Source organism: Podarcis muralis, chromosome 1 (genome assembly GCF_964188315.1).
Source record: "Podarcis muralis chromosome 1, rPodMur119.hap1.1, whole genome shotgun sequence".
Lineage (NCBI taxonomy): Eukaryota > Metazoa > Chordata > Lepidosauria > Squamata > Lacertidae > Podarcis > Podarcis muralis.
In genome coordinates, this window is record NC_135655.1 from 68,955,717 (window position 1) to 68,980,641 (window position 24,925).

Genomic DNA, 24,925 nt, shown 5'->3' on the forward strand with positions numbered 1-24,925 from the left:
AGTTGTGTAGCCTGACATCTGCTCACACAACTAATAGATTCAACCTATTGACACAAGGGAGGGAGTTCCATAACTGTGGTTCCACTATCAGAATGCCCTATAGCAGGCATAGCCAAACTTGGCCCTCCAGATGTTTTGGGACTACAATTCCCATCATCCCTGACCACTGGTCCTGTTAGCTAGGGATGATGGGAGTTGTAGTCCCAAAACATCTGGAGGGCCAAGTTTGGCCATGCCTGCCCTATAGCTTCTGCTCATCAGCTGAAACTCAGCTGCAGGTGGCATGCAGAAAACACAATTTACTAGTAATAGAGGGAGGTTCCCTGGAGCAAATGGTTAGGCTCAATGTCCCAGTCAGTTAATTAATTACATCTGGCTCCATGTTTTATAACTTGATTTATAACTGGTTTTATTTGCTTTTTTTGTCCATGGTCAGTTGGATTTCTTTTCACAAACAATTCCAGTTAAGGGAGATCTGATAATTGCCAAAGCAAAATATTCATTCCAAGATTGAAATGTGCAACACTTTCATAAAATTGCGGTCCCCTTGTTGGACACATGGTTCCAGTTCATTCCAGACATCCATCTTTCCATGGAATAATTTATGAATGGAAAGATAGCTGTGTGATTCTGTATACTATATATAGTATTCAGTTTGCTATCCAGACTGCTGTTTCACATATGAACAAAAGATATATATTTATTATCCAAATCAATCCCAGAAGTGGATAGGAACACAACATAGCAGGATAAACCTGTCGCACTGTGGCTAGCATGCTGATTTCTGAATGACACCAACATAAAATTACTGATGGGTAAGGCTACAGATGGAACAAGTGTTGCTTTGAACTTTTAGAAAAGTAATATTAAAAAGTTGTTGCAGACATGCCTGACTGCAAAGAAAAAATTTCTATCAATTTCATACTCATTCTTATTTAGCCTTCCTTCTTTAGTTTCCTGCAATGTTCATTAATAAAGAGTGCTGAATCAGGAGCCTGGCCAACTGCTGTGTGGCTGTGCCCCCAAGATGGTAGTAAGGCTTTCTAAAGCCATGTTTGGGGATGGGGCAGGGCTTACAGTCTCTTCTCCTTTTGACTAATGGCTTTTCAGCGTTGGTTCACACTTTTTCTTTTTTGAGTTCTCAGCACTCAAGAGCAACATTCCTGCACAGCTTACTTAGTGAGAACTGCTAGTACGATCCCAGTGAGAAGCTGATACCTGATACCTTCCCCACTCCCTTCATTCTAGCTTTTGAATTCGGGAGCAGAAATAATTATTCTGACACCCTGATAAAGTTGCCAGAAGAGGGTTTCTGCCAAAGAGTTAGCTGAGAAGTGCCAGAGAGTATTTCCTCCTTTAGTGACAACAGGGGAACATACAGTAAATGTTAAGAAAACATTCTCTGCTTTCAGTGATGCTTGCAGAAATGAATTGAAGCCAGCATGCAAAAGTTGCATGGGAACAAGGTGAAGCACCTGGAATTCAGGCGAAGAACTCTCAAGACTCATGGGGCTGTATCCAACTGAGTCAGATCATTGAATCTAATGACCCTAATGTCCATTAACTTCAGTGGATCTACTCTGAATAGCATCCATGGTTTCTTTGCTGTTTGTGTTGCAAAGCAGAGGATTCCCGGGGGGGGGGGGGGGGGGGAGGAAAGCTGGTCAGTAGGAGTAAGGAGAAAAAGTTCCCAGGAAGAGGCCCATATGAGCCCATTTTCACTCATGTTACCCTTCCCCAACATGGTGCCATCCAGATGTTTTAGACTCTCATCAGCCCCAGGTGCTTGGAGGGTGCCTGTTTGGGGGGAAACTGACTTATATATTGAGAGCCCCATTTCCAAAATACTGTTAAACTACAGTGTGACCAAGAAACAGAATACAGGATGTAGTTATACAGACAGGAGCCGAATTGGCACCCAGGGGCTGGCGTTACTGAGTGTGAGGAGTGTGTGGTTTTGACTCATAAAAGCCTTATGTGGCTCAGGGCCACAATACCTTAAGGACTGCTGCTGCTGCTGCTGCTGCTGCTGCTTCTGCTTCTTCTTCTTCTTCTTCTTCTTCTTCTTCTTCTTCTTCTTCTTCTTCTTTATTTAATTTTTATACTGCCCTATACCCAAAGGTCTCAGGGCGGTTCTTCGCATATGAATCAACCCATATCCTGGGATTGTCTTCTGAGGTCCTTCTTTGAGTGGCCCGTTCACAGGGTAGCAACATGAGGACAGGGCTTTTCAGTGGTGGCTCCCTGCTTGTGGAATGCTCACCCCAAGGAGGCTTGCCTGGCATCATCATTATATAACTTTAGGTGCCAGGCAAAAACTTTATAACTAGGCCTTTGGCATTTTGCAACTATGTGTGGCCTTTTAGAAGTGGGTGGGGTGTTTTTAATGTATCCCCCCCCGTCTTAGTGTATCTATGTTTCCTTGCTTGGTTCTTAAGTAACTTTAAGATCCAACTATGTCATAGCTGTGACACCCTGCAGAGCCTCTTGCACTGCCTGAAATATGTGGCACAGGACCAGGTGCAGAGAAGAACTCACAAGGACCGTTTTTTAAAGCCTGAGAACCTGAATTACAGAAGGTGGAATGACATAGATCCTTTCCTGTTCTTTGATGAGGCTGTGTAGAATCTACAGTGTAGAAGGATCGCCAGGAATTTCTCATTGGCTCTCACTTTCCCACTGTGGGTTATAGGCATTAGCCAAAGGCACCCCAGAGCTCAGTAGGAAACATTCTGCTTTATAATACATTCTGCCTAGCCAAGCATATTATACAAGCCCATTTATTTTCCCACTATTCCAGAGCAGTGTTTGCGTTTCCTCTGAACTGCACTGCTGGAGGGCCCACACTCCTGGTGCAGCAGGGTGGGCAGTGTCACTCTGTGGATTGGATTTCTCAGGGCCGCTGCTTAGTAATGTGGGGTTTCACATTCCCTCTTGTTTTCTTTTTGCAAAATATATTGATGTTGGCTTGGGCAGAAAAAAACAACCCATGCCATGTTTTCTGGAAATCTGACTTCTCTTTTATCCATGCATATATGGAGTCTGTTTTGGCAGACAGAAGGCCTAGTTCCCAACCCACGCAACACATCTCACTTCACACATTACTTTCTTGAGCTACAAAGTGCTAAATGTTTTGAGGGCCACAATAAATGTCCACAGAATCTATCAACTCAGCATCGTGCCTTCTATAGCATGAACTGCAGCCTGCAGGAACCTTTCAATGGATTGCGTGCATTTTAAAGGCTACTGTGAGCTTATCAAAAAGTTGGAAGAAAAATCTTATTATAAAATGCCCCTTTGGTTGTATGTCTGTTTTTTTGTTCGTGCTTCCTTTTGTTGTTTATTAATCAGGACATTTGCATGAAAAGAGTCTCTTTGCTCTTTAAGCACTCAGCCGCTCTGGTTGTTCAGTCTTTTTTTGAATTCATAATCCTGGGTTTGTGATATCACAAACAATTGGCCATTGTGCGAAATGTCTTTCATGTCACAGTGAGAGGATTACGACTCTAGAGGGGAACAAGGAACAGGAGCAGATGAGCTCTTTGAAAAATTAGATACTGTTTTCATCCAAATCTACATGGTGGAAAATGTATTAAGGGTTTATTGGCAATTGGGTATATAGGAAGAAGTATTTCTATACAGAATGTGGTTCAAGGCTCTCAGTTAGCCCTTTCTTTTGAAGCAATAAGACTTTCCAGTTGAGTGATGCCAGAGCCTGGACATTTATATGGGTGATATCCAACTAAGTCATATTCAAAGTAGACCCACTGGAATAAATGGACTTGAGATGCTTAAGTAATATTGGATGTCACCCATATATTATTAAATTCTTTGTGACTACTGATATCAATCTAACTTTTTAGTCTTGAGACAGGATATAGATTAAGAGACGTCAGCACTTTTTTAAAGAGTAAAGCTTGGTGGATTTGATTTAGTGATCTGTTAAACTTGATGGATTAGTTTACAATGATTGCAGAATTACATGCAAGTACAATGTTGTACATAATCCAAAACAGGATGGACTTGCAATGCTTCCAAAAGGGTCTGAAGAGTTAAAGAGATCCATATATGGCAAGCACTGTGAACGATCCCTTGCTGTCCAAGGGAAGCAAACAGCAAACAGATGAAGGCAAGCTCAAGGAGTCTCAGAACTCATTAAGGAAGGGTACAGTGTTTGGCTACAAACCTTGGTTGCAACTCATGATGAGCAAGGAGAGTACTCTGACCCCTGCAATTCTGACTGGTTTGAAGCTGGGGCAGCAGTTGCTGTGTCAAATGAGGAGGAGGAAGCAGAAGTTGCTGACGCAGAGGTTGTTGCTTGTAGTGACTTGAAAAGGAGGACAAGCTTAACTCAGCATAGTGCAAGAGCAAGGAGAAGCACAACGTTTGAAAGCTCCTCTCTGGGAGCATGCATGTTCACCCAATAAATAAGCCATAGTTTGGCTTATTGTGTCATGGGAGTGCATAAGTATGTGTAGCAGGAGTGTGGGAAGTAAACTACATAGAAACCAGAATGTATTTAAATTCTTTCTATCCTGTCTTACAGTAAAAGCAAACTTCCAAGCAAGGTGAAAACAATAGTTAAAACATTTACCAATTAAAACATATCAATAGGAAATTAAATAAAGCAATCAGCAGCAATATAAGCAAGTGCATAAAATATTATCTGCTAAAAGTTCAGGAGAGTAAAACTCTTCACCCAACACTGAAAAGCCAATAAAGTAGGTGCTTTGTTTCGGGTGCCACCACTGAGAAGACCCTTTGTTTGCCTATACATTTATAGGGAGGGCATAGTTTTGAACCATTAATTATATTTTGTGCCTTACAGTCAAGTTTTGTCAGCTCTTCTTAATATAAATAGAAGATGGTGGTTACTGTAACCTGCTATTGTTTTAGCGGCATTTGAGTTACAAGGACAGTGTGGTTCTTAAATGTGGCTATTTGGCAACAAATGTAGGACTGCATAGCAGCAGATCGATAACATCTCCTTTGCTAGATGTGTGAAAATTGGGATGGGACCCTCAGGGAAGCAAATGATTAAGAGAGGCTAAAAGAGCAAGGTAGGACTAGCAAAGGAGGTGAGTGGAAGGGAGGCATCTAGCTGAGAGAGGGGGAGTATGGAGAGGAATAGAGTTTAACTTCAGGCCCCCTAGTTCCCTACAAAAGCTGCTGTCTCCAAGAGGCTGCTGTTCAAGGAGACATTTAACATCAGGACTAGGCCCCGCTGAGGCTGTATGCCACCTGCCTGAGTGGCTGCAGCTGCTCAGGACACTCCCCAAACCAGCACACCATGCAGTGGTGCTGGGGAAGGGTAGGATATAAGGTACACCTGCTGGAGATAGCAGGCTGTGCTGCCACTGGGGGCAGCCTCCCAAGGGAATTGCCTCTTTGAGTCATGTCTTTGGGGGTGCAGTGAGGGCTCACCCCACCCCCCTTTTAATAGTTTTATGAGGCAGGATTTTATGTGTGGTTTTGCTTGTCCCCCCCCCCCCTTGGCTCTTGTGTGTGTGTGTGCTGCATATAGCAGCTGTGGAGGAGTGATTTCAGTAACACCACAACAAAGGAGGAAAAGTGTTAAATTCCACATCTCCACTTGTTTCAGTCCTGACAATTACTAGCCTCCACTTGCCTCCCTGCTAGAAACATGCTTGTTAAATACAGATCTGTATTTAACGTCATGTCTAGTTTGACTTTGAGTTCTGTGCCATTGAATTCTGTTGAGTTTTAAAGAAAGGTGGTCATTGGATTCATTGTCAGCCAATCCCACATTACCTTAATTAGCTCCCAGTGAAAGCCTCTATCTATCTATCTATCTATCTATCTATCATCTATCTATCTACAGTATCTATCTATCTATCATCTATCTATCTATCATCTATCTATCTATCTATCATCTATCATGTTTTGGAGCTGGCCAGTAATCCTATCCTTTTGGCTGTAAATTGCTGGAACAATCCATATTATTCTGGATAAGTCTTGGCAAGTTTTCTCTCATAATATTGTTCTAGGCTTGGTTTGAAAAACAAAACAAAAAAGTGGAATCTCCCTCAATCCCAGAAATTCTGATTGTGGATAGCAGCTCTCCTTGCCAAGCCAATTATTCTCCCATAGAGGATCCCCAGGTGCTGAATTCTAGCTTAGGCAAATGGTTCTACTCAGATGTCTAGGAATCCCAGACAAAGTTGAGCATGTTTGGGGTTGGCTTCTTGGAACGGAGTTTATAAAGGACTGCATGTATAGAGAGACACACTTAAATGAGTATATCTTTACAACAAATATCACTGTTAAAAAGGTAAAGGTACCCCTGCCCGTACGGGCCAGTCTTGACAGACTCTAGGGTTGTGCGCCCATCTCACTCAAGAGGCCGGGGGTCAGCGCTGTCTGGAGACACTTCTGGGTCACGTGGCCAGTGTGACGAAGCTGCTCTGGCGAGCCAGAGCCACACACGGAAACGCCGTTTACCTTCCCGCTAGTAAGCGGTCCCTATTTATGTACTTGCACCTGGGAGTGCTTTCGAACTGCTAGGTTGGCAGGCGCTGGGACCAAACAACGGGAGCGCACCCCGCCGCGGGGATTCGAACCGCCGACCTTTCGATCGGCAAGCCCTAGGCGCTGAGGCTTTTACCCACAGCGCCACCCGCGTCCCCAAATATCACTGTTATAGCATCATAATTGAAGTGTATGTGTGTGAAGTTATAAGCATTGTGGCAGATATTTGTATTCCTAAACAGAGGTTACTGACACCATGTAAAAAAAAACACAATTTTTTTTTACCACATTGTGATAAAAGTATATATATTTTTAGGATATCACATTGGGCGGAATTTGGCATTATGCTATTATGATTGTTCAGCTTGCCAGATGGAATGATCTCCCATCTCCCCTTCGCCTGTTCTCTCAATGGGGGTTCTCTCAATCTTACCAGGGTTTATTTAGGGGGGCATGGAGGAGGTGCATGGCAGGGAAAGCCCTGTTGCGCTAGGGGGACTTGTTGCATTCAGTCACACTAGCACAGCTGTTTAGTTGAGTCCAGGCCCATTGGGTTGTAGCCAATGAAGTAGCTCCGTTGGCATAATGTTTTCCATTTCTGTAACAGAACTTCCCCTCTGTCTCCTCAGTTTATGAGCCCCTTGTTCCTTCCCAAATCTGTTCTGGAGGGTTGGGGAGAACCCAAAACAAACTTAGGGGCATGTGGGGAGAAGAAAGACAAGTTCCATGGCTTAGCCAGAAGTCATGTGCTAAGGGTACTACTTTGCTGGATACTGTTTGTTGTTTCACTTACAAGTCTTTCTGAAAGGAATGTTGCAAAAAATAAGCAGGCTACTGGTTGACCCCTTGTGCCTTGAAGTTTGAAATTTGGAAGTAGCAAACCATATAATCTGTGGATTTCTCTCATTTTCAGCCAAATTATTCCCCTCCCCACCAAAAAATATATATGAATCCCAGTTCTCTCATGCGTTCTCTTGGCTGAGGTTAGACTGGGATACAAGAGGGTGGTACAAGTTTGAGAAGAGTTAATTCTCATTAAAAAAATTTCCACAACAGTCTTGGAGGATTCCTGCTACCTGTAGCCTGCAATTAAAAACAACAAACAAAAATCCCATCATGCTTAGGATGCAGCTTGACTACCTGGACACATCTGGCTTTGTGATTGCGTCAGACTTTTATGTATAGCATTTTATGAAACCTGGTAGAGTCAGAGTTCCATCTGAGGTTGCTGAGACCATGTGAAAATTCTGGCTTAGTTGCCATTTGGATCATATTATATCACTTTTCAAACAATAAAACTAACAGTTTTAGTGCTGGTTTTTCTGTCATCTGTGAAATAGAAGTCACAATTGGAGAGGAAACTGCCTGTCTTCAGCATAGTGCTGGAGAAAGCCTAGATTTTGCTGCAGAGCATTTTCAGGAAATTGTTGACAAGAGGAATGCAGAGTCCCCCCTCCTTCTGAACGCTCATCATAGCAACATAGCCCAGTCGGTTTGGAGCTGCATCAACAGCTTCCTGTAAACAATCAAGTGCTTTATATGGTGTTTTCGCCATTAAATGGCTTTATGTTCTGCGCATTGTCACCAGCGCCTTTTATGTTTATGGGGAAAGGGGTTGTGAGGGGAGATGCACTGGGCATTAACAGTTTGTAACAGAATCTCCTTATGATCATGGCTTGGGCTAGCTCACCTTTCCTCTTTGAAAGGAGAGATAGGGGATGAAGAAGACATGATTGTCACTGTGCCCACATACACAATCACAGGATTGGGAGGGGTCTTGTAGGTCATCTGGTCAAACACATTGTTTGATGCAGCAAATCCAGAGCTAGATAATTTCCTGCAGATTATTGCTTTGGTCCCTGCCTGAAGATCTTAGAAGGGAGGGAGCCCCCTACTTCCCCAGGGAATTGGTTATATATTAGATCATTGTGTGAAGGCTAAGTGGTTGTTGATGTTACAGAGGTGGATTTAGGGGAGTGTGACTGCTGTGTTAGAAACTCAGATATTTAAACTAGGCTCCTTAAACCATTGCTGCAGTCGTCAAAACAGAATGTCTACTTGCCATTTTTGCCTATTCCAACCTCTTTTTCTTAATGGTGACTGCTCCTGCTCAGGCTGCACAGAAAAAGCAATTTGACTCCAGAAATTCATTCCGATTGTGCAGAAAAATTAGAATTCTACAGGATGGGGTATTAGTGTGTGAAAAAGTCCAGATACAATGATCCCCAGATGGCAGAGATGTCAGGTGGCATCCTGGCACCCAGGAATATTCACTTGGTCACAAACGGTCAAAAGCACCTGGCTAATTTTGAACACTGCACGACTGGTTTGGTTGCACTGGGCTTGGAACCTCAGGGGCACTACAGCTATAATTTAGAATGCAGCGCGAGAGGCAGGGGTGCCAAATTTTCACATTGCACAGGGCACCGCTGAATTTTAAGATCCCTCGCCCCACCACTGCTGATATTTGCCTCCCCCCCCCCAGTCAGAGCATGTGTGGAAAGATCACAGAATGGTCATTTGGCATACCTGGGGAAAAACCAAGCACTTTCCAGAGGCACCTATTCCATACTCCCTTCTCTCTCATTAGTGTTTCATTGTCCGGTATTCCCAATAGTATTCCAGTACTATAAAGAAGTGACACAGAAAACTGCTCCTTAGGAAAATATTTCAAATGGGCTGGGTTATATTTATATAGCTATTCCTTAGTGTGCCTTTTATGCAACAGAGGGAAGGTTTTCTAGTGAAGTAGCCTTTGCTATGCAGTACCTTGAGTTTGTATGCGTCTATCGATTTGCCAAGTCAACGCCAAAGCTTTAGATAATATTTCTGGGCATTAACTATGTTAATAGATTCCATACAGAGACTAAGTAAATAACAAATGAAAGCGCACTTTATGTAAGCTGCCAGAAAAGTAATAGTTTTTATCAATTTACTTCCAAAATCAGATAAAACTCTGCAAAAGGGGAGAACACCCTGAAGTAAATGTAATCTCCAGTCTTTGGTACCTTTGTAGCTATTGATTGCAGGACTTCTGGCTTTAATGGATGGAAATGAGACCTCCCTAGTCACCACTTCAGCTGATGAGGTGTAAAGAAATGTTTATTGGAAACTGAAGCTTAAGACAGTGTTTCCCAACCGGTGTTCCGCGGCACACTACTGTGCCGCGAGACGTTGCCTGGTGTGCCGTGGGAGGGAGGCGGGCGAGTCGCACGGCGCCTCGGCGTCGGGCGGCAGCGAGCCCAGGAAGCGGCCCAGCCGGCCGGGGTCGCCCGCCTGCAGCAGCGCCTCGCACCCGCACGAGACCTGCTCCGCCGAGAAGCGGGCGAGCGCGGAGGATCGGGCGCGGCGGAGGCCAGCCCCGCGCTTGGAGAGGACGCAGCAGCCGTCGCCAAACCCGATCCTCCTCCTCCTGCTCCGCCGCCGTCCTCTGGCTCTCGGCCGGGAGGAGCCTGTGGCGATGGGGCGGGCGCCGAAGTTGGCAGAAGTTGGCGCGCCTCCTCGGCAGCGCCTTCGTCCTCCTCCTCCTGCCTCTGCTCTCCTCCGGCGGCGGGGGCGCGCCGCCCTCCCCGGCCGGGGGGCTCGGCGGGGCCCGCGGGGAAGGAGGCCATGTTCGCGGCGCGCGGGATCGCGGCCCCCCTCACCCGCCTCCGGCCCGCTCCCCTCCCCCTGAGCGCTGCCCTAGCCGTGCGGGTCTCCTCCCCCTGCGCCGCCGTCCCCTTTCCACATCCTAGGAGCCGCGGTCCGCCTACCGCCCCTGGGCCGCGGCGCAGCTCCCAGCCCGGGCTGGCCTCCGCCTCCTGGGACGCGCGCCCACCCCCGCGGCCCCCCAAACTTCGGAGCAACTCTCCAGACGCTTCTCCCCCGCCTCGGTCTCCCTCCTTTCCACTTCTCTTCCCCCCTTCCTTCCCTCTTTCTTTCTCTTTCTCTCCCACCCGCCTTTCCTTCTATTAACTTTCCTTTCCCCTCCCTTCGTCCTTCCTACTTTTACTCCTGGGCTCCTCCCCCCTTTGCGCAGCCACAAATCAATCTCTCTCTCTTTTTTCCCCTCTCTCTCTTCTTTGCTCAGACGCAAAAAAGCGCCGCTTTTTGGAAATCCGGACTGCTGTCCCCGCTGAAACGATACTTTAAAAAAGGAAGAACCCACTGGCTCTTATTTCTGTTTAAAGCAGTAGATCCCGAACTCTTTTGGCCCACTGCCCCCTTGGTTCCACATCCCCCAGTGTCCCCTATGCTTACTCTATAGAAAGCATTACAGGGGTTAACGCGGCTCGCTAAGGAAGATATTAATAGAATTCTGCATTTGGGGGGAGACCCTAACAGTCATCTACCATTACCTTCTATGCTGTTACTATTTTTTAATTTTTTTTTACATAAGTAAAAAGTGACCTTTCCCCATCTGGCATGGTGGTGTGCCTCGAGATTTTTTTCATGACACAAGTGTGCCTTTGCCCAAAAAAGGTTGGGAAACACTGGCTTAAGAAACTGACTGCACACAAGCCCTTCCGACAGATGGGTCTGCTGGGGAGAGAATGCATTAGATAGTGCTGTCAAAGTACTTGTCCATTCTAGGTTGTATGTGTGACTTCAAGCTATGTTTTGGTTTTCCACATAGGCATGCTCAAACATATTTTCAGGTTTCCATTACTGTGAACTAAAAAAGGCACACAAAATTTCATGGAAAGGAAAGGCAACACTGGGGAGAAGGGAGCGCCCCAAAGCCCCTCACCTCATCCTTTAATACCCTATTATTACTCCCCGCCACCACACCACTCAATCCCGCCCTCCCACAAAGCACATTTATTCAAATAGTTTGGAAGCCACAAAGCAGGCATATGAGATCTTTATTTACAATTGACATGTTGAGCGTGCAAGATGTTGGACATCATGGACTCTTTGATATTGGCATTATTCAAGTAAAGCTAGCTGGCAAAAATGTGATTGAAACTTTGGTAAACGAAGTAACGTAACTTAGTGGCATAAGGGTATGAGTTGAAAGGTGCCATTTCATTATTTTACATTAAAAATGTATCCTCCCCATCCTTTTCTCAGAAAGAGCCCCAAATGGTAAGACAGAGAATGGGAAGGCAAAGAACATCCGAAGACACGGAGAGGGGGAGAGTTCTGGCTTTGGTAGAGATCCAAAATTCCAGACACATTTTTCTGAAGTTTGGATACCTTTTTGATTGAGTTATTTTGATGAAGTTGGTTTCATTTGTTGCATGAAGAATGAGAACTGACCAGAGCTTGGAGGCTGCAGCTGGAGTTGGCTGTACTTTTAAGAATTTATTTGAACTCATGCAAAAGCAAGCTCATAGGGTAGGGACAAGCCCTGGATAATGCTTCTGTTAGCCCAAGAACCATGAGGTTTAATGCAGCTGTGCATTCCAGGCCTAGGGTGAGAGCTGTGCAAATTATTCACAGTAAAATGCTGCAGTAACATTTGTATTGTATTTTCAACAGGGAAAACTTGCCAGCAACATTTTTTGTACATTTCTAAAACTCCCCTGCTTAGTTTTTTCTTTTATTGAAAACCAGCTTATTAAAAAAAATTGACCATCTGAGAATTCATAGAGGCACTGGGACATGATTACACTTTAATGCAAAAATAGTAACTTTAGCAGGTTATGAAATTTGATTATTTAATGTATTCATGAAGCAGCAAATTTCTTGATGGAGGCTTGTAGCCTCTCTGTGTTTTGTTCTACTTAATATCTCCCTGTGGAGTCATCTCAAGTGTTCTCAATATGATTTTTTCTTTTAATTTAATTAAAAAATGGATCTAAAATGGGATGGTTTTAACCTCCCCCTCCCCGCCCTCCCAGAAATGTAATGAATACATTTCTTCCAGAATGGAACCTGCAAGATGTAGAAATGTTGTTAGCTTTAAACCAGTGAATCTCAAACCTTTTATGAAGGTGCATCATATTGAGATCTGAACCTCATTTTGTCTTCTTGGTATCAATGTCCATGAGCATTATTTTCTTTATATGGAATTGCCGACCCTCGTTGCCCCATTGCCTCATGCTACAGGCAGACTGATCCAATGCGCACAGGCATATTTTAAAGTTGCATGATCAGACTTTTGCATGAGTTGGTTTAGCTTAACATTTCCTACATAGCTCAGTTGGTTAGAGCGTGATGCTGATAATGCCAAGGTTGTAGGTTCGATCCCGCATTGCAGGAGGTTGTAATAAATGATCCTCTGGGTCCCTTTCAACTCTACAGTTTTATGATTCTATGATTCTACATGGTAGTTGTGCTGTCAGCTTGAGAGATCTGGACTGTGCCTGTTAATTTCCAAGCAGAATTCCAAGCACATGCTAGGGCCTTAATACTGCTTCTGGGAATACCTTGTATATCTGGCTTTGGGGCTTGTGTATCGATACCCAATGAAACACAATTTCCGGGCCTGCCAAAGTACCTCTTAGCTACTATATGGAGAAGTTGCAAAAAGGGGAATTGTGCAAAGAAATTGTCCCCCATTAGACAATAAACCATTCTGCGTGGTCGTCATGGCATAGTCTTGGCTTGAACTTGAAATGCTGTGAGCATTCACAAAAGTGAGCACCTTGTTGAGTGCTTGCAAACAGGATTGAGGTTCGCCTCAGTCTTGTGAGCACTGGCACTTACCCTTCCCTTCGCAGTGTGTGTGTGTTTGCAAGGGCAGACATTCTGAAGTCTCTGGAAGAGAATCTTTTCCCACTAGACCTTCACCTTAGCAGAAATGGCATGCATGGCATCAGTTACCTGCCCGGGATCCTGGGACTGGTGGTTCCTGTCCCATCCCTTTGGGGAAAAGTTGCTGTGTTCCATGCCCCGGTCAAAGGTAAGTAAATTACTTGGTGGTATGGTACTCCCATTTCCCTGGCTCCCGAGTTGTGTGGAGAGGGGGGTCCCAGCCCAACACAATGGCCCCTTCTTTTCGCCTAGCCTTCCCTTTAGATCTTTGCTGCCACGAGTTGAAAGATTTTATTTTTCTACAAGGTTGTCTTTCACCAACCAGTCTAAAACTCTCCCGTGTCTCCTTGAGAACACTTTGAAGTAGTGTAGAACTTGGCTTAGACATGGTGTGTGTGTGTGTGTTTTAATAAAAATAACAGAGACCACAAGGTTTTCTGTAACAAGACTGGAAGTTTACTAAATGGGGGGGGGGTGTAGTTTATAAGAAAAAAAAGGTTCTAATTTAAGAATGTTTACAAGCAACAAAACATTCCCAGTGTGGGAAATAAACTATAGCAAATAAATGTAGGTTAAAACACTTTCATCTCTCCCCACACTAGACAATCCCTAGAGTAGACTTGTGTTTTCTTTGTCTCCTGAGCTCATACCTTGATCTGTTCATCCTTTCATCCGGTTCCCTGATCTGGCTACATGAGTGCTAATCAGCAAATTGAAGGAAGTATGAGGGTCTGAATTCCCAACTACAGTACCATCCTCAGTTATTCTACCACCTTCTAATTAGTGGCAAAAATCTACAAATTAACCCGTTAACTCCCCAAACACACCTACATGCAAGATTTATAGTTTTATAATAACATAACATATACGCCACAGATTCCTCATCCCTGGTCTGGCCTTTCCGTGGCCTTTGCTGCTGCTGCTGCTGCTGCTGCTGCTGATCTGGCCCCTGCTTATCTCATTCGGAGTCACAGTTGCTACTCAGGGTGGAATGGGGTCACCATAGGCTGGCCAAAGGCTCAAGGCTTTGCAAGGATTTTGTTTAAATGCTGCCAAAGGCTCAGTGATGTAATTTGTCGATTGTGGTTGTTAAAGGGTACTGGTGCAGCTGCATGAATTGATTAACTTGGTAATGAACACCTGTGCTGGGTGGTGTAGCCAGATTCTTCTATCCATCCAGACAGGTCACTTTGTTCTGTTGCATGAACTGCAACCATCCTTCCTGTGGTTGCTACTGCTGTGAGTGTGGGCTATGCCTGCATGTGCCGATTGCCACAGGATGCCTTGCTTTGTGCCCCTGCTGATGTCAATTCTGCATCCAGGGCTGGTGGTTTGTGTCTTTGCAGTGGATCTCTGTTCTTTGTCTTGCTTGTGAGTGTTGTGCTAAGCATCTCCCTTGCCCAAACACAAAGGGATCATAGCAAACAATGAGAGGGATGCACAGGATATGATTGCTGGGACTGAAATGATGGTTTAGTTCATTAATTGAGGTTTGAACTATTTCCCTTTTCCCTTGTGTAAATCAGGCAGATAATTTCTGATGTTTAGTGTAGATAGATAAATGATCTAGGAAAACCCCTTGATGATTTCTGAAACAGAAAGTAAGTGGTTCTTTGGTTAAAAAAGCTTGTTAACTACTCTCAAAATATAATTTGCACTGCAGACGATAAATCAACTAAAACCAATTTGTTTGACAGCTTTAGCAATTTTCAGTCATGTTCTTTTCCCCTTTGATCTCTAATTCTTTCCAGACGGAGTGTGCCTAAAATGATTCCATTCCTTCTTCAAGTATCCAAATCTAATTTTTATTTCTCTTGTGTGGAGAGGAATCATTTATTTATTTACTAGATTTAGAGGCCATATTTTAGATATGAATTCCTGAGGCAGTTTCACAGACCTACATGATGGTACTGAAAATGGTTGGGCTTCAGGCTACATAAGTAATATTTCCATGTCCAGTTGCACAGATGGCACGTCCTTTGGGAAAACTGGTGCTGCTGGAGAAAGTGCTCATGCAACTGTGTGATCTATGTGATTGGCATGTGTCCTTGCTGTTGATGTGTCATGGAGAGCGAGTAACAGGAACCAATTTTGGGTGAAGATGCCACACTTCATTTGCCACATACTGTATGAATTAGACCTTATTTACAGATTGCAGATGCACATATGATTTCAGAATAATAATAATAATAATAATAATAATAATAATAATAATTAGAATTTATGCCGCCCATCTGACTGGGTTGCCCCAGCCACTCTGGGCGGCTTCCAACAACTAAAACATTAAGCACAGCAAAATATCAAACCTTATAAACTTCCCAATGCAGGACTGCCTTGTGATGTCTTCGGAAAGTTGTGTAGATTACCTGTTTGACACCTGATGGAAGGGTGTTCCACAGGATGGGTGCCACTACTGAGAAAGCCCTCTGCCTGGTTCCCTGTAACTTCACTTCTTGCAGTAACAAAACCATCAGAAGGCCCTCTGAACTGGACCTCATTGTCTGAGCTGAACAACAGGGATGGAAACACTCCTTCAGGTATACAGGGCTGAAGCTGTTTAGGGCTTTAAACGTCAGCACCAACATATAGATCCACTGACCACATGGTTGACTGGATGGTTGCAGGACCAGTGCAGGATGCTTCTTCAGTCCAAACTGGTCCTCAGCCTACACAATGAATAAGAACATTGCAAGGTCAGTGCAGGCCACATGTAGCTGTCATACCTGGATTTCCACTTTTGGTCTGGAGCTGTCCAAGCAAGAGAGGTACATGTCTTTTCCAGGCATATTTGTCCAACATTTTATTTTGTGTTGCTGCAGTGAACCAGGCATTGCTCGTGTGAACCATGGGCATTACTTTGTGACACAGTGAGAAACATGAGACACATCATTGGGCTGGGGGGGGGGGGAGACAAATTTCCCTTGGATGGATGTGCCCCAAAAATCTTGTACCACATAGAAATAAAAAAAGATGCCTCTTTTTTGAGCTGTTCTCAGCGACATATTCTTTCTACTGTCCCTGCAGAGGCAGGTTTTCAATAATCTGTTATTCTTTGTGTCTCCTGAGAGTGCAATAGAACACTTGCCTAGTTTCAACAGCATTTTGATTTTTTGTTTAAGCTGACAATCCTTCTTACTCTCAGGGACATCCCCACCTCACATTTTTAGAATGAATATACACACACATACAAAAACAAATACACATCAAATGTGAATATATAGACCAGATGGTTGGGCTTGCAGTGTGGGCAATGCTTTTTCTGGGGGTAGGGACGTGGGTGGCGCTGTGGTCTAAACCACTGAGCCTCTTGGGCTTGCCCATCATAAGGTCTGCAGTTCAAATCCACAGTTCAAATGCCCTGTCCCAGCTCCTGCCAACCTAGCAGCTCGAAAGCATACCAGCATGAGTAGATAAATAAGTACAGTAGGAAGGTAAACAGCGTTTCTGTGCTCTCTGGCACTTGTCATGGTGCTCTGTGTGCCAGAAGTGGTTTAGTCATGCTGGCCACATGACCTGGAAAAGCTGCCTGCGGACAAAGTGGAGCCTAAAGTGGAGCCCTCAGCCTAAAGTGGAGCCCTCAGCCTAAAAGTGGAGACGAGCACCGCAACCCCGTAATTGAATTCAACTGGACTTAACCGTCCAGGGGTCCTTTACCTTTTCTGGGGGTACTCAAGTATACACAATACCAGTACCTTTTCCCTCTTAAAAGAAAAGCACTGAGAAAAGTGATCCATGTTTGAATCCTCACTATGCTGCAAAGCTAAGTAGGTGGCTGTGGGCCTCTCACCCTCTAATCTACCTCATAGGATTGTTGTAAGCTCAAAATAGAAGCTCCTCTGAGCTCCTTGTAGGAAGAATGGGATACAAATGTTGTTACCCACTGAGCCCGGCTTCGGCTGGGGAGGGCAGGATATAAATAAAATTTTATTTATTTATTTATTATTAAATAATAAAAGTTGTGTTTGAAGTAGATTTGTGGGTTTTTACTTATGGTGCTTGTATCCCCGCTGCAGACAGACCATGGTTGGTAGTTAATGCTGTGTTATTTGCCATCCTTCAGAGAAGGAAGATGACGTGAGGTGTGTGGTTGCTGTAAACATCTGGATTCAGTTTAATTTGAGGAATATTGCAGATCTGAGAGGATTTGGGTCAAACCTGTCAGTGGAACTTTTCATTAAGCAGGCTGTTTATTTTACATTTACTATGGGAAGCCTAAGGGTTGCTGTAATAATCTGGTTCCCATGTGCTATCCACTGTAAACAAGAAAAGTATGTACAGTATCTCAAAGAGAAAGTCCCTGCCCCCATCAGCTTGTACTTTAAGAATTAGAGACAGCACACAGGGCAATAAGACATTTGTAAGCATAATAATCTTCAAGATATTGTGACTTTTTGAGACCAGCAAGGGGTTGTATCTTTTGGTTTAGTTAGTTGTTATTTGCAGAAGGTCTAGAAAGATAAATGCAGGTGTCCTTGGAAGACCTTGTGCTCTATCGCCAGCTTGGGGAACTATATGAAAGAGAGCTAGGTTTGAGAGAAGAAAATTACATATTGTACAAGTCTTTGCATTAGGACCATAATCAACTTATCTTTGATATGTCTATGGGCAGGCTTGTACATCTTATAAATTATGATATACTGTATCCTATAACGACATTGCACAGTCTGTGAGTTCTGCCATGGTTTCCAATGCTCATTTTAAAACTTTTGCTTTAGGACTGAGCTCTGTCATTTGTTATTACAGTTGTGACACTTTTTTTAAAAAAAATGCTATCTTAATTATCCCAGTCCCAATTTAATGAGAGAAAGTGGCAAAGTAAGGACAATGGTTCCATTCTTCTAACATACTTTTCTGTAGTTTTAGTTTCTTGTCTAAACATGACTCAAATCTGAATCTTACCTGAGCTGCTGTTTGACTTTTTGCAACATTGAAAAGAGTAGTTATGTTTAGGTAACATGTTCAAAACTTTTTTCGACAGTCTTTCCCATGCACTAGAAATATTTCTTACTAAGCTGTGTTGGAAAAAGTCTGTGGTTCAATGGGTTTGCTTTGGATTTTCTTTCCCCTTGCCCAGGTTTCCAGGTTTATAGAGAGCAGAAATGACCATGACTGCCAACAAGATTGCCAGTGTCACCAAGAGAGCTGGAGGAAGTAAAGTGCCTCGGGATAGTCTCGATAGGTAAGTGGAAAGCAACATGTTTATGGGCTTTTGTTGCCTGATTCCAAATTTCTTCCTGCTCTATCACCCCAACAGGAAGCAATGCTCTGACCCATAGATCTATGAAACTTATCGTTTATAGGAGGAGGCCCATTTCTGAACCCAGAGACTCTTGGCCCTGCTCCTCTTCCTCCCTGTTTCTCTCTCTTCACCAGGACTCTCCAAATATATAAGCAGCAATAAGAGCAGCAGCCTCCACCCTCCTCTTTCCCTTCTTTTGGGCAGGCTGGGCCTGGAAGGAGGGGACAAGTGAGTGTGTGATGGTGATGCTGGCAGGAGGGCTCCCCTTGAGGGCATCTTGTTCAAGAGTCCCTTAGCATATGGAGCCAACACTGGATCCAGGGGGTAATGTGTGTAGAAGCCTTGGCATACAGGTCACCCTGGGTCTCCTTCCGAATCACATCCTTGGCCATGTTATGTAAATATACAACTGCTAAGCTCTGACTCTGTGATCTTGCAAGCAGCAAAGCAATGGTTTGTTTTTTAAACATCAACACGAAACTGCTGATATGGACTGTCCAGAGAGTTGGGGTGAGTTGCTGTCAGTATACTGATGAAAACAACTCTCCCCTTTTCATCTGAACCAAGTAAGGCACCTATAAAGGCCAAATGCACTGTTTGGGTGTCTCTTGACCTGGCACTACTCCTGGATTTGCAATTGGTATATATGACCCGAAGGACTTTTATCTTGTGGCTACTTATGGGAAAAGGTGATCTGGTCCCTGTTATACATGGCAACCTCGTGGCTGAGCATTGTGGTGTGCTTCACCTGGAGTTCCTTTGAACATCTGTGCAAATTTCAATCTATGGTAAAGTGCCATCCTGGGCCCTCTGCCCAGCTCTGACACCTGCCCATTTTTTAAAAAACCAACACCTCCCCCTCTTATTTTCTTGCTCCAAGCAACTTCTTCCATGTTTTCTTTTTTGGTGGTGGGGGAGAAGGTGGTTCCCCACAAAAACATGGCGGTGGTCATATTCACTCCCTACAATGCCCTAGGATTGCTTAACTCTTAGGGCATTTGGGGCAAGTCCAAAATGACATCTGGAAATAGTTTGGCACTGGAGTGCAAATAATAATAATAATAATAATAATAATAATAATAATACAGTGGTACCTCGCAAGACGAACGCCTCGCAAGACGGAAAACCCGCTAGACGAAAGGGTTTTCCGTCGCGGAGGCGCTTCGCAAAACGAATTTCCCTATGGGCTTGCTTCGCAAGACGACAGCCCATAGGGAAATCTCCGGGACAGCGGGGAAGCGCAGCGCGTCTTCCCCGCTGTCCTCGGACCTCCTCCGAAGGCTGGCGGCGGGGCGGGGACAGCTCCTCCTGCCGCCGCCGGGCTTCGGAACGATGCCCCGATGCCGGTCGGCAGGCGGGAACGCCTCCCACCGCCGCCCGCCATCGGGACCATGCCCCGATGCCGGGGGCGGGCGGGAACGCCTCCCCCCGCCGCCCGCCATCAGGACCATGCCCCGATGCCGGGCAGCGGGCGGGAATGCCTCCCCCCGCCCCCCGCCATTGGGACCATGCCCCGATGCCGGGCGGCGGGGACGGGGCGGGGCATGGTCACCGCCGCCGGCGTTTAAAAGCACTCTGGGGAAAGCAGCGAAGCGCGCTGCTTTCCCCGAGCATCGGGAAGTCCGGCGGGGGTCCTTGGGATTCCCTCCCAGCCCCCGCCTTTAAAAGCACTCCAGGGAAAGCAGCAAAGCGCGGTGCGCTTTGTTGCTTTCCCCGGAGTGCTTTTAAACGCGGGCGCCTGGGAGGGAATCCCTTGGACCCTCGCCGGACTTCAAAAGAGCTGCGGGAAGTCCGGGGGGGGGGTCCAAGGGATTCCCTCCCAGCCCCCGCCTTTAAAAGCACTCCGGGGAAAGCAGCAAAGCGCGGTGCGCTTTGTTGCTTTCCCCGGAGTGCTTTTAAACGCGGGCGGCTGGGAGGGAATCCCTTGGACCCTCGCCGGACTTCAAAAGAGCTGCGGGAAGTCCGGGGGGGGGTCCAAGGGATTCCCTCCCAGCCCCCGCCTTTAAAAGCACTCCGGGGAAAGCAGCAAAGCGCGGCGCGCTTTGTTGCTTTCCCCGGAGTGCTTTTAAACGCGGGCGGCTGGGAGGGAATCCCTTGGACCCTCGCCGGACTTCAAAAGAGCTGCGGGAAGTCCGGGGGGGGGGGGTCCAAGGGATTCCCTCACTGCCGCCCACCTTTAGAAGCGCTCGGGGAAAGCAGCGCGCTTCGCTGCTTTCCCCAGAGTCCTTTTAAACGCTGGTGGCAGTGAGCGAATCCCTTGGACCCCCGCCGGACTTCCCGCAGCTCTTTTGAAGTCCTGTGGGGGGGGAGAAGGGCTTTTCTTCCTACTGCCAGCCTTCAGAACAGCCTTCTGAAGGCTGGCGGTGGGAAGAAAAGCCCTTGTCCCCCCCACCCAGCCTTCAGAAGAGGTCGGGGGACAGACTGTCCCCAGACCTGGTCTGAAGGCGGTTTCCCTAGGAACGCATTAATTGATTTTCAATGCATTCCTATGGGAAACCGTGCTTCGCAAGACGAAAAACTCGCAAGAAGAAAAAACTCTTGGAACGAATTAATTTCGTCTTGCGAGGCACCACTGTAATAATAATTTATTTGTACCCCGCCCATCTGGCTGGGCTTCCCCAGCCACTCTGGGCGGCTTCCAAAAAAAATATTAAAATACTCTAATACATCAAACATTTAGAAAAGCTTCTAAAAGTCTGGTAGTTGTTGTTCTCTTTGACATCTGGTGGGAGGGCATTCCACAGGGAGGGCACCACTACCGAGAAGGCCCTCTGCCTGGTTCCCTGTAACTTGGCTTCTCGCAGTGAGGGAACCGCCAGAAGGCCCTCGGTGCTGGACCTCAGTGTCCGGGTAGAACGATGGGGGTGGAGACACTCCTTCAGGTATACAGGACCGAGGCCGTTTAGGGCTTTAAAAGTCAGCACCAATACTTTGAATTGTGCTCAGAAACATACTGGGAGCCAATGTAGGTCTTTTAAGACCGGTGTTATGTGGTCTCGGCGGCCGCTCCCAGTCACCAGTCTAGCTGCTGCGTTTTGGATTAGTTGTAGTTTCCGGGTCACCTTCAAAGGTAGCCCCATGTAGAGCGCATTGCAGTAGTCCAAGCGGGAGATAACCAGAGCATGCACCACTCTGGCAAGACAGTCCGCAGGCAGATAGGGTCTCAGCCTGCGTACCAGATGGAGCTGGTAAACAGCTGCCCTGGACACAGATTTGACCTGTGCCTCCATGGACAGCTGCGAGTCCAAAATGACTCCCAGGCTGCGCACCTGGTCCTTCAGGGGCACAGTTACCCCATTCAGGACCAGGGAATCCTCCACACCTGCCTGCCTCCTGTCCCCCGAGAACAGTACTTCTGTCTTGTCAGGATTCAACCTCAATCTGTTAGCCGCCATCCAACCTCCAACCGCCTCCAGGCACTCACACAGGACCTTCACCGCCTTCACTGGTTCTGATTTGAAAGAGAGGTAGAGCTGGGTATCATCCGCATACTGATGAACACCAAGCCCAAACCGCCTGATGATCTCTCCCAGCGGCTGCATATAGATGTTGAAAAGCATGGGGGAGAGGACAGAACCCTGAGGCACCCCACAAGTGAGAGCCCAGGGGTCTGAACACTCATCCCCCACCACCACTTTCTGAACACGGCCCAGGAGAAAGGAGCGGAACCACTGTATGACAGTGCCCCCAGCTCCCAGCCCCTCAAGACGGTCCAGAAGGATGTTATGGTCGATGGTATCAAACGCCGCTGAGAGATCCAGCAGAACTAGGAAACAGCTCTCACCTTTGTCCCTAGCCCGCCGGAGATCATCAACCAGTGCGACCAAGGCAGTTTCAGTCCCATGATGAGGCCTGAATCCCGACTGGAAGGGATCCAAATGGTCCGCTTCTTCCAGGTGTGCCTGGAGTTGTTCAGCAACCACTCGTTCAATCACCTTGCCCAAGAATGGAAGATTTGAGACTGGGCGATAGTTGGCCATCATGGCCGCATCTAAAGATGGTTTTTTAAGAAGCGGTTTAATAACCGCCTCTTTCAGCGGGTCTGGGAAGGCTCCCTCATGGAGGGAAGCATTCACCACCCCACGAAGCCCATCGCCTAGTCCTTCCCGGCTAGCTTTTATAAACCAGGATGGGCAAGGATCAAGGAGACAAGTGGTTGGTTTCACTCGTCCAAGCAGCCTGTCCACATCTTCGGGGGTAACAGATTGGAATTGATCCCACACAACTTGACTAGACAGGACTCTAGCACTCTCCCGCCCCGGCCCTACTCCCACGGTGGAGTCTACCTCTTCTCGAATCTGAGCGACTTTATCTGCAAAAAACTTTGCAAAATAATTGCAGGAGATCATGTGGCCCGTACTGGGCCCTGATGGAGCAGGTGGTTCTGCTAAATTGCGAACCACCTGAAAGAGTCTCCTGCTGCTGTTTTAGACAGATGCAATAGAGGTGGTGAAGAAAGTCTTCTTTGCCGTCGCTATCGCCACTTGGTAGGCTCGACGTTGAGCTCTAACCTGTGTCCGGTCAGATTCGGAATGAGTTATCTGCCACCGGCGCTCTAGCCATCTTAACGATTGTTTCATTGCCCTCAGATCCGTGGAAAACCACGGGGCTGTCCGGGCTCCATGCAATCGGAGAGGGCGCTTCGGAGCCAAACAGTCAATAGCCCCGGTTAACTTCGCATTCCAGCGGGCCACCAGGGAATCAGCTGAAAGGCCATCAACATGGGATAAAGCATCCCCTACCACTCTCTGGAAACCATTTGGATCCATTAAGTGGCGGGGGCGGACCATCTGAATCGGTCCCACCTCCCTGCAGAGGGGAAGGGTCACGGAGAAGTCCAGTTGCACCAGGAAGTGATCTGACCATGGCACTTCTTTCGTTTCGCTTTTACTTAGTGTCAGATCACCAACATCCATGGAGGTAAACACCAGGTCTAAGGCATGTCCGCGGCTATGGGTTGGGCCAGACTTATTCAGGGACAGCCCCATGGAGGCCATGCTTTCCACGAAGTCCCGAGCGGCCCCTTGTAAGGTTGTGTCGGCATGGATGCTAAAATCCCCTTTGGGGACAACCAAGCTAGGTGTCTCCAGGAGAACATCCGCCATGACCTGAAGCAGCTCGGGCAGGGAATCCTTGGTGCAGTGGGGAGGTCGGTACACCAATAGGAATCCTGTACTGCCCCTATTGCCCAACTTCCAGAACGTGCACTCAGAAAACTGGGTTTTCCCAATAGGACGCCTGGTGCAGACTAATGACTTCTTAAAAATCACTGCAACCCCCCCTCCCCGCCCACAAGGCCTGGGTTGCTGTGCGTAAGAGAAACCTGGTGGACAAGCAGCGGCAAGGACAGGCCGATCTGCTTCATCCAACCAAGTCTCTGTCACACATGCCAGGTCAAATGCTCCATCCACGATCAAGTCATGGATCACAGTGGTTTTATGGATCATTGACCTGACATTGCACAGCAGCACCTTCAGGTCGTGTGGGTATCCCTTGCTGATTCCAGTATCCGTCCAGTCAGGACCAGACCTGGAGGCAGGGATAGTCCTCAAGCAACGACTAAGCCTGCTTCCTCGGTAATGACATGGTCTGGTCTTAGCGTAACTCCTCCTCCTACCCGTGATCACTGAGATCGGTTGTCCCAGTGCATCCCCCCCGTGGAACCTGCCCCAGCCATTTTGTTTGCTGGGACCCACTCTCAGGCAGCCCTGACCCCACCCCTTAAAATCAAAATAAAACCTATACAAAAAACCAACAGAACAATAAGACAATAAAAACAAAAAACAGAAAGTTACAAACACAACAATATTAAATTAAATTAAATTAAATTAAACAAATTCCCACACCCAAGTAAACACCCCACCACACACACCCGAGGCCTCCTTGGAGCCTTTTAAGCTGCGGTGGTGAGTATGGGGCCCGCCCCCAGGCCCAAGGTGGAAAATGGGCTTCAAGGGGGAGCGGTCCTCCCCAAAACTCACGGCAGAGCAGCAGCAGCAATGTCCCGGGCCTCCTTGGAGCCTTATATGCTGTGGTGGAGTATGGGGCCCGCCCCCAAGCCCAAGGTGGAAAAGAAAAATGAGCCCCAGCAGCTGCTTGAGTATGCTTTATGATGGTCCTGAGCCTGCAAAGTATCTTTCAGTATCTTCTGCATAAACCTGCTTGTGTGATTAGTTGTCAGATGGGGCCTTCTTCCAAGTATCTGTATCCTCTGATGTTAGGTTAGTTGTCAAAAGGAACATTCTTGGTGGTGGTGCCCTAGAGAGATTCTGTTCTCCCTCCCCATCCCCCAGCAAGCTGCTGAGCCCTGGGCTGAAGTGATTGTTCACTTAAAAATGGAATTTGAAGTCTGCTTCTGACCTCTAGTTTAAACTTAAAACTATGGCTAGTGTCCAGCTCTGTGCAGATGTGATGCTAGCTTCAGTTACTGTTGGGGAAAAAGAGATAGGGGAACTCAAAAAGTTGATGGGAGGAGGAATGAGCCCGAGGGAGACACAAACACAGTGCTGAGTGGGA

The 24,925-nt window shown here is 46.6% G+C and overlaps 1 protein-coding gene across 6 annotated transcripts in view; it reads left to right on the forward strand.

The window, feature by feature from the left end:
* DENND2B (DENN domain containing 2B) overlaps nucleotides 1-24,925 on the forward strand; it is a 151,455-nt gene that overhangs the window by 49,677 nt on the left and 76,853 nt on the right. For 5 of the 6 annotated variants that reach the window (XM_077930615.1, XM_077930618.1, XM_077930612.1 and 2 more), the window contains one exon: nucleotides 18,245-18,349. The exons of the other annotated variant lie outside the window; for it this stretch is intronic. In XM_077930615.1, coding sequence (XP_077786741.1) covers nucleotides 18,270-18,349 — 80 coding nt within the window. In that variant the 5' untranslated portion in view covers nucleotides 18,245-18,269. The remainder of the gene's footprint in view (nucleotides 1-18,244; nucleotides 18,350-24,925) is intronic. 6 annotated transcript variants of the gene reach the window in all.